This window comes from Salvelinus fontinalis, chromosome 28 (genome assembly GCF_029448725.1).
Source record: "Salvelinus fontinalis isolate EN_2023a chromosome 28, ASM2944872v1, whole genome shotgun sequence".
In the NCBI taxonomy this organism is placed as follows: domain Eukaryota; kingdom Metazoa; phylum Chordata; class Actinopteri; order Salmoniformes; family Salmonidae; genus Salvelinus; species Salvelinus fontinalis.
Window position 1 is genome coordinate 43,743,591 of NC_074692.1, and position 12,331 is coordinate 43,755,921.

General features: G+C 43.5%; 1 protein-coding gene across 1 annotated transcript in view; it reads left to right on the forward strand.

Moving 5' to 3' along the window:
* Nucleotides 1–12,331, forward strand: part of LOC129825787 (extracellular matrix organizing protein FRAS1-like) — a gene marked incomplete at its 5' end in the record, with an annotated part of 119,269 nt that overhangs the window by 13,081 nt on the left and 93,857 nt on the right. Inside the window, 3 exons of the mRNA XM_055885929.1 lie at nucleotides 1,141–1,173; nucleotides 2,952–3,083; nucleotides 3,320–3,448. Of these exons, the coding sequence (XP_055741904.1) occupies nucleotides 1,141–1,173; nucleotides 2,952–3,083; nucleotides 3,320–3,448 (294 nt within the window). The remainder of the gene's footprint in view (nucleotides 1–1,140; nucleotides 1,174–2,951; nucleotides 3,084–3,319; nucleotides 3,449–12,331) is intronic.

The window sequence follows — 12,331 nt, forward strand, 5'->3', positions numbered from 1 at the left end:
CACATGAACACATACACACACACACACACACACACACACACACACACACACACACACACACACACACACACACACACACACACACACACATGAACACACACATACATGAACACACACATACATGAACACACACACACACACACGCACACGCACACGCACACGCACATGCACACACACACACACACACACACACACACACACACACACACACACACACACACACACACACACACACACACACACACACACACACACACACACACACACACACACACACATGAACACACACACACACACACATGAACACACACACACACACACACACAGATGAACACACACACGCACACACACACAGATGAACACACACACGCACACACACACAGATGAACACACACATGCACACACACACATGAACACACACACGCACACACACAGATGCGTGCCCTTACGCACACTTATACACAAACACGTGTGCACACACAAGCACGTATGCATGCACACACACACACTTACGCATACACACAATTTACGCACACACACACACAGACACACACATACAGACCCCCCCCCCCCCCCCTTCCTCCTCTTCCCATTACATTGAACTCTGACCCCAGTCTGTCCCATTAACACAGCTGTATTAAAAGTAAGCCAGTCACACTCAGTCACAATGTTGTTAATGAAATGTGAGTGCAACAGGGGTAACCATGGCGGATCCATGTTCATGTTTCAGTTCAGATTTCACAATGTCTGTTTAACGAAATGAAACTGTTCTGAGATCTGGGTTTGTGTCGATAGAACCTTCTAGTCCCATGGTCAAGATTTCATGAAAATAGATTCATTAATGTATTAGAAAAGTCTGGTTGAAAGAGTCTGTGAAGCAATCTTTTTAAGATTGACTGTTTTAATCCATGTTCCTTAATAAAGTAATTTATTCCAAGAGTAGAAGCCCTAATCTGAGTCTGAGGGGCCCTGATCTAAAAGTACAGAACCAGAAACATTTATCATATTTGCTAATTGGATTTCCATTTGATTTCCATTTAACTTCTAATCTGCCCGGTCTGATGTAGTGATCATCTGTGTGTTTGTGTTACAGCAGCAGTTGAGTAACAGTATTATATGACCGTATTGTGTTCCCTCTAGGTCTGCCAGAGTCGCTGAATCTCTATTTCACAGGTATATATTATATTACCTCTATGGCTTAGAGGATGGCAATCATACTCCTTCTCCTCCTCTCCTCCTCCTCCTGTCCTCCTCTCCTCCTCCTTTCCTCCTCTCCTCCTCCTCCTCCTCTCCCCTCCTCCTCTCCTCCTTCTCTCCCCCTCCTCATCTCCTCCTCCTCCTCTCCCCTCCTCCTCCTCCTCCTCCTCCTCCTCTCCTCTCCTCCTCTCCCCTCCTCCTCTCCTCCTTTCATCCTCCTCCTCTCCTCCTCCCCTCCTCCCCCCTCCTCCTGCTCCTCCTTTCCTCCTCCTCCTCTCCCCCTCCTCCTCCTCCTCACCTCCTCTCCTTCTCCTCTCCTCCTCTCCTCCTCCTCTCCTCCTCATGCTCCTCTCCTCATTTCCTCCTCCTCCTCTCCTCCTCCTCTCCTCCTGTCCTCCTCCTCCTCTCCCCCTCCTCCTCTCATCCTCCTCCTCTCCACCTCCTCCTCTCCACCTCCTCTCCTCGTCTTTCTCCTCTTCTCACTCAATCATGATTGTTCTCTTTTCCACCATACCTTTTTTTCATCCCCCTCTCCATCACTTCACTGATCCCACTTGACTGGCCTCCTCCTCAATCATTCCGTTTCTTATTGGTCTATCCAGAAGATATATTATTTCTTCTCCCTCTCTCTATATATATATCCATATTTCTCTCTCTCTCTCTCTCTCTCTCTCTCTCTCTCTCTCTCTCTCTCTCTCTCTCTCTCTCTCTCTCTCTCTCTCTCTCTCTCTCTCTCTCTCTCTCTCTCTCTCTCTCTCTCTCTCTCTCTCATCCTCATTCAATAACTACAGCACTTGGACTAGGAGAAGTTCAGTGGCCTAGATAGAAGTAGTCCCATAGGTGGAAGGAGAATCCAAAGTGCTTTTCCTGGTTTGAAGGCGTATCTCCAACACCTATAGTCTCACACACATGCTTATGTACACACACACACACACACACACACACACACACACACACACACACACACACACACACACACACACACACACACATGGCTCCATAGAACAGTAATGTGGCTGTTCAGAGGAACCTGAGAGATCTTCAAGAGCTCTTTGATGTCTTTCTGTACCTAAATATCTCTGTCTTTTATCTCTTCTTTGATGGGCTCGTTCCATCTGTCCATTCTGACTTATTTCTTTGTTGCATTGAGTTTAAACCTCTTCACTTCCTTCCGCTCTCTCATTTGCTGTACCTGCTGTGATGCATGTTGTCCATCTGAAAGGAGCTCTTTCTGCACCTTTCACATTATCGCTGTGATGTTCACACCAGCCCAAGCTGAAACCCATAAAAAAAAAACATTCACACGGTGTGATGGTTTCGATTTGCTATTTAGTGACAATTAGTTCCCTGCAGTGTAAATGTAGCTACAGTACTGAATGTATCACCTTTTAAGATGTATAATTTATTACGGTTCTTTTAATTACACTCCTTTGAGAAATTAATTATGATTTTTTTAATATTCATACATTTTTAGTAAGTCAACACTTAGTGCCTTTAAAGTGTCCCTAAAGTGCCCTTCAAAACTCCACTCTCTAAGGGCCTAAGAAACCAATTAGCCACAGAAGTGTGCTTGTGTGTGTGTGTGTGTGTGTGTGTGTGTGTGTGTGTGTGTGTCTAACCCCTGTGTGTGTGTGTGTGTGTGTGTGTGTGTGTGTGTGTGTGTGTGTGTGTGTGTGTGTGTGTGTGTGTGTGTGTGTGTGTGTGTGTGTGTGTGTGTGTGTGTGTGTGTGTGTGTGTGTGTGTGTGTGTTCCAGTGTCGGACGGGGAACACACTACTCCAGAGATTGACTTTTCCATCCACCTGTTGGCCAACCACCAGCATCCTCCAGTGTTTCAGATCCTTGACCCTGTTCTGGAGGTTAGCATGGGTGGACGAACACCCATAGGTAAGACAAACCACCCTCTTCCACCCACACCCTTGGCTACAGGACATTTGGCATCACGTCATTTATATTGCTGCAGCAGGTTGTCATTGTAAATAAAAATGTGTTCTTAGCTGGAGAAAAAAAGAAAGAATACACAACAAAAAATGTAAAAAATACATGTATCACTAAATCACTAAATGACCAAACACGTTGGTATGCAACTTTATCCTCAATGTCGCTTACGATACTTGGTGTAGGTGGGCAGCAGCTGGCGGTAACTGATGCAGATACAGCTCCTGATGAGTTGCAGTTTGAGCTGGTGGAAGGACCGGTCCATGGAAACTTGCTGAAGATGGAGTTTGACTCACAGACTGAGATGATGAATGGTGAGAAGCAGAGTCAACACAGACAACGGGAACAACTGGAAGTCAAAATGTCACCGAATGGCTTTACTACATGTTCTGAATTCCCACATATCCCCAGACAACTTTTGCACTGTGTGGAACAGAACGATATAGAAGACCAAGAGCAGGGGGGGTGGGGGGGTGTGCTAGACCAGTAACAGTAGGTAGCTAGACCAGTAACAGTAGGTAGTTAGACCAGTAACAGTAGGTAGCTAGACCAGTAACAGTAGATAGTTAGACCAGTAACAGTAGGTAGCTAGACCAGTAACAGTAGGTAGCTAGACCAGTAACAGTAGGTAGTTAGACCAGTAACAGTAGGTAGTTAGACCAGTAACAGTAGGTAGCTAGACCAGTAACAGTAGATAGTTAGACCAGTAACAGTAGGCAGTAACAGTAGGTAGCTAGACCAGTAACAGTAGGTAGATAGACCAGTAACAGTAGGTAGCTAGACCAGTAACAGTAGGTAGTTAGACCAGTAACAGTAGGTAGTTAGACCAGTAACAGTAGGTAGCTAGACCAGTAACAGTAGATAGTTAGACCAGTAACAGTAGGTAGTTAGACCAGTAACAGTAGGTAGCTAGACCAGTAACAGTAGGTAGCTAGACCAGTAACAGTAGGTAGTTAGACCAGTAACAGTAGACCAGTAACAGTAGGTAGTTAGACCAGTAACAGTAGGTAGCTAGACCAGTAACAGTAGGTAGCTAGACCAGTAACAGTAGGTAGATAGACCAGTAACAGTAGGTAGTTAGACCAGTAACAGTAGGTAGCTAGACCAGTAACAGTAGATAGTTAGACCAGTAACAGTAGGTAGCTAGACCAGTAACAGTAGGTCGTTAGACCAGTAACAGTAGGTAGCTAGACCAGTAACAGTAGGCAATTAGACCAGTAACAGTAGGTAGCTAGGCCAGTAACAGTAGGTAGTTAGACCAGTAACAGTAGGCAATTATACCGGTAACAGTAGGTAGCTAGACCAGTAACAGTAGGTAGCTAGACCAGTAACAGTAGGTAGCTAGACCAGTAACAGTAGGTAGCTAGACCAGTAACAGTAGGCAATTAGACCAGTAACAGTAGGTAGCTAGACCAGTAACAGTAGGTAGTTAGACCAGTAACAGTAGACCAGTAACAGTAGGTAGTTAGACCAGTAACAGTAGGTAGCTAGACCAGTAACAGTAGGTAGCTAGACCAGTAACAGTAGGTAGCTAGACCAGTAACAGTAGGTAGCTAGACCAGTAACAGTAGGTAGCTAGACCAGTAACAGTAGATAGTTAGACCAGTAACAGTAGGTAGTTAGACCAGTAACAGTAGACCATTAACAGTAGGTAGCTAGACCAGTAACAGTAGGTAGCTAGACCAGTAACAGTAGGTAGCTAGACCAGTAACAGTAGGTAGATAGACCAGTAACAGTAGGTAGCTAGACCAGTAACAGTAGGTAGTTAGACCAGTAACAGTAGACCAGTAACAGTAGGTAGTTAGACCAGTAACAGTAGGTAGTTAGACCAGTAACAGTAGGTAGCTAGACCAGTAACAGTAGACCAGTAACAGTAGGTAGTTAGACCAGTAACAGTAGGTAGCTAGACCAGTAACAGTAGGTAGTTAGACCAGTAACAGTAGGTAGCTAGACCAGTAACAGTAGGTAGTTAGACCAGTAACAGTAGGTAGTTAGAACAGTAACAGTAGGTAGCTAGACCAGTAACAGTAGATAGTTAGACCAGTAACAGTAGGTAGTTAGACCAGTAACAGTAGGTAGTTAGAGCAGTAACAGTAGGTAGCTAGACAAGTAACAGTAGGTAGCTAGACCAGTAATAGTAGGTAGTTAGACCAGTAACAGTAGGTAGTTAGACCAGTAACAGTAGACCAGTAACAGTAGGTAGTTAGACCAGTAACAGTAGACCAGTAACAGTAGGTAGTTAGACCAGTAACAGAAAGTAGTTAGACCAGTAACAGTAGGTAGCTAGACCAGTAACAGTAGGTAGCTAGACCAGTAACAGTAGGTAGCTAGACCAGTAACAGTAGGTAGCTAGACCAGTGACAGTAGGTAGTTAGACCAGTAAGAGTATACCAGTAACAGTAGATAGTTCGACCAGTAACGGTAGACCAGTAACAGTAGGTAGTTAGACCAGTAACAGTAGGTAGTTAGACCAGTAACAGTATACCAGTAACAGTAGATAGTTCGACCAGTAACGGTAGACCATTAACAGTCGGTAGTTAGACCAGTAACAGTAGGTAGTTAGACCAGTAACAGTAGACCAGTAACAGTAGGTAGTTAGACCAGTAACAGTAGGTAGTTAGACCAGTAACAGTATACCAGTAACAGTAGATAGTTCGACCAGTAACGGTAGACCAGTAACAGTAGGTAGTTAGACCAGTAACAGTAGGTAGCTAGACCAGTAACAGTAGGTAGCTAGACCAGTAACAGTAGGTAGTTAGACCAGTAACAGTAGGTAGTTAGACCAGTAACAGTAGGTAGCTAGACCAGTGACAGTAGGTAGCTAGACCAGTAACAGTAGACCAGTAACAGTAGGTATTTAGACCAGTAACAGTAGACCAGTAACAGTAGGTAGTTAGACCAGTAACAGTAGGTAGTTAGACCAGTAACAGTAGGTAGTTAGACCAGTAACAGTAGATAGTTAGACCAGTAACAGTAGGTAGTTAGACCTGTAACAGTAGATAGTTAGACCAGTAACAGTAGGTAGTTAGACCAGTAACAGTAGATAGTTAGACCAGTAACAGTAGGTAGTTAGACCAGTAACAGTAGGTAGTTAGACCAGTAACAGTAGGTAGTTAGACCAGTAACAGTAGGTAGTTAGACCTGTAACAGTAGACCAGTAACAGTAGGTAGTTAGACCAGTAACAGTAGGTAGTTAGACCAGTAACAGTAGGTAGTTAGACCAGTAACAGTAGGTAGTTAGACCAGTAACAGTAGACCAGTAACAGTAGGTAGTTAGACCAGTAACAGTTGGTAGGTAGACCAGTAACAGTAGGTAGTTAGACCAGTAACAGTAGGTAGCTAGACCAGTAACAGTAGGTAGCTAGACCAGTAACAGTAGGTAGTTAGACCAGTAACAGTAGGTAGCTAGACCAGTAACAGTAGGTAGTTAGACCAGTAACAGTAGACCAGTAACAGTAGGTAGTTAGACCAGTAACAGTAGACCAGTAACAGTAGGTAGTTAGACCAGTAACAGTAGACCAGTAACAGTAGGTAGTTAGACCAGTAACAGTAGGTAGGTAGACCAGTAACAGTAGGTAGTTAGACCAGTAACAGTAGGTAGCTAGACCAGTAACAGTAGGTAGTTAGTTTACCAGTAGCAGTAGGTAGCTAGACCAGTAACAGTAGATAGTTAGACCAGTAACAGTAGATAGTTAGACCAGTAACAGTAGGTAGTTAGACCAGTAACAGTAAGTAGTTAGACCAGTAACAGTAGGTAGCTAGACCAGTAACAGTAGATAGTTAGACCAGTAACAGTAGGTAGTTAGACCAGTAACAGTAGACCAGTAACGGTAGGTAGCTAGACCAGTAACAGTAGGTAGCTAGACCAGTAACAGTAGGTAGCTAGACCAGTAACAGTAGGTAGCTAGACCAGTAACAGTAGGTAGTTAGACCAGTAACAGTAGGTAGTTAGACCAGTAACAGTAGGTAGCTAGACCAGTAACAGTAGACCAGTAACAGTAGGTAGTTAGACCAGTAACAGTAGGTAGCTAGACCAGTAACAGTAGGTAATTAGACCAGTAACAGTAGGTAATTAGACCAGTAACAGTAGGTAGCTAGACCAGTAACAGTAGGTAGCTAGACCAGTAACAGTAGGTAGCTAGACCAGTAACAGTAGGCAATTAGACCAGTAACAGTAGATAGCTAGACCAGTAACAGTAGGTAGTTAGACCAGTAACAGTAGACCAGTAACCGTAGGTAGTTAGACCAGTAACAGTAGGTAGTTAGACCAGTAACAGTAGGTAGTTAGACCAGTAACAGTAGGTAGCTAGACCAGTAACAGTAGACCAGTAACAGTAGGTAGTTAGACCAGTAACAGTAGGTAGCTAGACCAGTAACAGTAGGTAGTTAGACCAGTAACAGTAGGTAGCTAGACCAGTAATAGTAGGTAGTTAGACCAGTAACAGTAGGTAGTTAGACCAGTAACAGTAGGTAGCTAGACCAGTAACAGTAGATAGTTAGACCAGTAACAGTAGGTAGTTAGACCAGTAACAGTAGGTAGTTAGACCAGTAACAGTAGGTAGCTAGACCAGTAACAGTAGGTAGCTAGACCAGTAACAGTAGGTAGCTAGACCAGTAACAGTAGGTAGCTAGACCAGTAACAGTAGGTAGTTAGACCAGTAACAGTAGGTAGCTAGACCAGTAACAGTAGGTAGCTAGACCAGTAACAGTAGGTAGCTAGACCATTAACAGTAGGTAATTAGACCAGTAACAGTAGGTAGCCAGACCAGTAACAGTAGGTAGCTAGACCAGTAACAGTAGGTAGCTAGACCAGTAACAGTAGGTAATTAGACCAGTAATAGTAGGTAGCTAGACCAGTAACAGTAGGTAGCTAGACCAGTAACAGTAGGTAGCTAGACCAGTAACAGTAGGCAATTAGACCAGTAACAGTAGGTAGCTAGACCAGTAACAGTAGGTAGTTAGACCAGTAACAGTAGACCAGTAACAGTAGGTAGTTAGACAAGTAACAGTAGGTAGCTAGACCAGTAACAGTAGGTAGCTAGACCAGTAACAGTAGGTAGCTAGACCAGTAACAGTAGGTAGCTAGACCAGTAACACTAGGTAGCTAGACCAGTAACAGTAGGTAGTTAGACCAGTAACAGTAGACCAGTAACAGTAGGTAGTTAGACCAGTAATAGTAGGTAGTTAGACCAGTAACAGTAGGTAGCTAGACCAGTAACAGTAGGTAGCTAGACCAGTAACAGTAGATAGTTAGGCCAGTAACAGTAGGTAGCTAGACCAGTAACAGTAGGTAGCTAGACCAGTAACAGTAGGTAGCTAGACCAGTAACAGTAGGTAGTTAGACCAGTAACAGTAGGTAGTTAGACCAGTAACAGTAGATAGTTAGACCAGTAACAGTAGATAGTTAGACCAGTAACAGTAGACCAGTAACAGTAGGTAGCTAGACCAGTAACAGTAGATAGTTAGACCAGTAACAGTAGGTAGTTAGACCAGTAACAGTAGGTAGTTAGACCAGTAACAGTAGGTAGCTAGACCAGTAACAGTAGGTAGTTAGACCAGTAACAGTAGGTAGCTAGACCAGTAACAGTAGATAGTTAGACCAGTAACAGTAGGTCGTTAGACCAGCAACAGTAGGTAGCTAGACCAGTAACAGTAGGTAGCTAGACCAGTAACAGTAGATAGTTAGACCAGTAACAGTAGATAGTTAGACCAGTAACAGTAGGTAGTTAGACCAGTAACAGTAGGTAGTTAGACCAGTAACAGTAGGTAGCTAGACCAGTAACAGTAGATAGTTAGACCAGTAACAGTAGGTAGTTAGACCAGTAACAGTAGACCAGTAACAGTAGGTAGTTAGACCAGTAACAGTAGGTAGCTAGACCAGTAACAGTAGGTAGCTAGACCAGTAACAGTAGGTAGCTAGACCAGTAACAGTAGGTAGCTAGACCAGTAACAGTAGGTAGTTAGACCAGTAACAGTAGACCAGTAACAGTAGGTAGTTAGACCAGTAACAGTAGGTAGTTAGACCAGTAACAGTAGGTAGCTAGACCAGTAACAGTAGGTAGCTAGACCAGTAACAGTAGGTAGCTAGACCAGTAACGGTAGATAGTTAGGCCAGTAACAGTAGGTAGCTAGACCAGTAACAGTAGGTAGCTAGACCAGTAACAGTAGGTAGCTAGACCAGTAACAGTAGGTAGTTAGACCAGTAACAGTAGGTAGTTAGACCAGTAACAGTAGACCAGTAACAGTAGGTAGCTAGACCAGTAACAGTAGGTAGCTAGACCAGTAACAGTAGGTAGTTAGACCAGTAACAGTAGACCAGTAACAGTAGGTAGTTAGACCAGTAACAGTAGGTAGCTAGACCAGTAACAGTAGGTAGCTAGACCAGTAACAGTAGGTAGCTAGACCAGTAACAGTAGGTAGATAGACCAGTAACAGTAGGTAGCTAGACCAGTAACAGTAGGTAGTTAGACCAGTAACAGTAGACCAGTAACAGTAGGTAGTTAGACCAGTAACAGTAGGTAGTTAGACCAGTAACAGTAGGTAGTTAGACCAGTAACAGTAGGTAGCTAGACCAGTAACAGTAGGTAGCTAGACCAGTAACAGTAGGTAGCTAGACCAGTAACAGTAGGTAGCTAGACCAGTAACAGTAGGTAGTTAGACCAGTAACAGTAGGTAGCTAGACCAGTAACAGTAGGTAGCTAGACCAGTAACAGTAGGTATTTAGACCAGTAACAGTAGGTAATTAGACCAGTAACAGTAGGTAATTAGACCAGTAACAGTAGGTAGCTAGACCAGTAAGAGTAGGTAGCTAGACCAGTAACAGTAGGTAGCTAGACCAGTAACAGTAGGCAATTAGACCAGTAACAGTAGGTAGCTAGACCAGTAACAGTAGGTAGTTAGACCAGTAACAGTAGACCAGTAACAGTAGGTAGTTAGACCAGTAACAGTAGGTAGCTAGACCAGTAACAGTAGGTAGCTAGACCAGTAACAGTAGGTAGCTAGACCAGTAACAGTAGGTAGCTAGACCAATAACACTAGGTAGCTAGACCAGTAACAGTAGGTAGTTAGACCAGTAACAGTAGACCAGTAACAGTAGGTAGTTAGACCAGTAACAGTAGACCAGTAACAGTAGGTAGTTATACCAGTAACAGTAGGTAGTCAGACCAGTAACAGTAGGTAGCTAGACCAGTAACAGTAGGTAGCTAGACCAGTAACAGTAGATAGTTAGGCCAGTAACAGTAGGTAGCTAGACCAGTAACAGTAGGTAGCTAGACCAGTAACAGTAGGTAGCTAGACCAGTAACAGTAGGTAGTTAGACCAGTAACAGTAGGTAGTTAGACCAGTAACAGTAGATAGTTAGACCAGTAACAGTAGATAGTTAGACCAGTAACAGTAGACCAGTAACAGTAGGTAGCTAGACCAGTAACAGTAGATAGTTAGACCAGTAACAGTAGGTAGTTAGACCAGTAACAGTAGGTAGTTAGACCAGGAACAGTAGGTAGCTAGACCAGTAACAGTAGGTAGTTAGACCAGTAACAGTAGGTAGCTAGACCAGTAACAGTAGGTAGCTAGACCAGTAACAGTAGGTAGCTAGACCAATAACACTAGGTAGCTAGACCAGTAACAGTAGGTAGTTAGACCAGTAACAGTAGACCAGTAACAGTAGGTAGTTAGACCAGTAACAGTAGACCAGTAACAGTAGGTAGTTAGACCAGTAACAGTAGGTAGTTAGACCAGTAACAGTAGGTAGCTAGACCAGTAACAGTAGGTAGCTAGACCAGTAACAGTAGATAGTTAGGCCAGTAACAGTAGGTAGCTAGACCAGTAACAGTAGGTAGCTAGACCAGTAACAGTAGGTAGCTAGACCAGTAACAGTAGGTAGTTAGACCAGTAACAGTAGGTAGTTAGACCAGTAACAGTAGATAGTTAGACCAGTAACAGTAGATAGTTAGACCAGTAACAGTAGACCAGTAACAGTAGGTAGCTAGACCAGTAACAGTAGATAGTTAGACCAGTAACAGTAGGTAGTTAGACCAGTAACAGTAGGTAGTTAGACCAGGAACAGTAGGTAGCTAGACCAGTAACAGTAGGTAGTTAGACCAGTAACAGTAGGTAGCTAGACCAGTAACAGTAGATAGTTAGACCAGTAACAGTAGGTAGTTAGACCAGTAACAGTAGGTAGCTAGACCAGTAACAGTAGGTAGCTAGACCAGTAACAGTAGGTAGCTAGACCAGTAACAGTAGGTAATTAGACCAGTAATAGTAGGTAGCTAGACCAGTAACAGTAGGTAGCTAGACCAGTAACAGTAGGTAGCTAGACCAGTAACAGTAGGCAATTAGACCAGTAACAGTAGGTAGCTAGACCAGTAACAGTAGGTAGTTAGACCAGTAACAGTAGACCAGTAACAGTAGGTAGTTAGACAAGTAACAGTAGGTAGCTAGACCAGTAACAGTAGGTAGCTAGACCAGTAACAGTAGGTAGCTAGACCAGTAACAGTAGGTAGCTAGACCAGTAACACTAGGTAGCTAGACCAGTAACAGTAGGTAGTTAGACCAGTAACAGTAGACCAGTAACAGTAGGTAGTTAGACCAGTAATAGTAGGTAGTTAGACCAGTAACAGTAGGTAGCTAGACCAGTAACAGTAGGTAGCTAGACCAGTAACAGTAGATAGTTAGGCCAGTAACAGTAGGTAGCTAGACCAGTAACAGTAGGTAGCTAGACCAGTAACAGTAGGTAGCTAGACCAGTAACAGTAGGTAGTTAGACCAGTAACAGTAGGTAGTTAGACCAGTAACAGTAGATAGTTAGACCAGTAACAGTACATAGTTAGACCAGTAACAGTAGACCAGTAACAGTAGGTAGCTAGACCAGTAACAGTAGATAGTTAGACCAGTAACAGTAGGTAGTTAGACCAGTAACAGTAGGTAGTTAGACCAGTAACAGTAGGTAGCTAGACCAGTAACAGTAGGTAGTTAGACCAGTAACAGTAGGTAGCTAGACCAGTAACAGTAGATAGTTAGACCAGTAACAGTAGGTCGTTAGACCAGTAACAGTAGGTAGCTAGACCAGTAACAGTAGGTAGCTAGACCAGTAACAGTAGGTAGTTAGACCAGTAACAGTAGGTAGCTAGACCAGTAACAGTAGGTAGCTAGACCAGTAACAGTAGGTATTTAGACCAGTAACAGTAGGTAATTAGA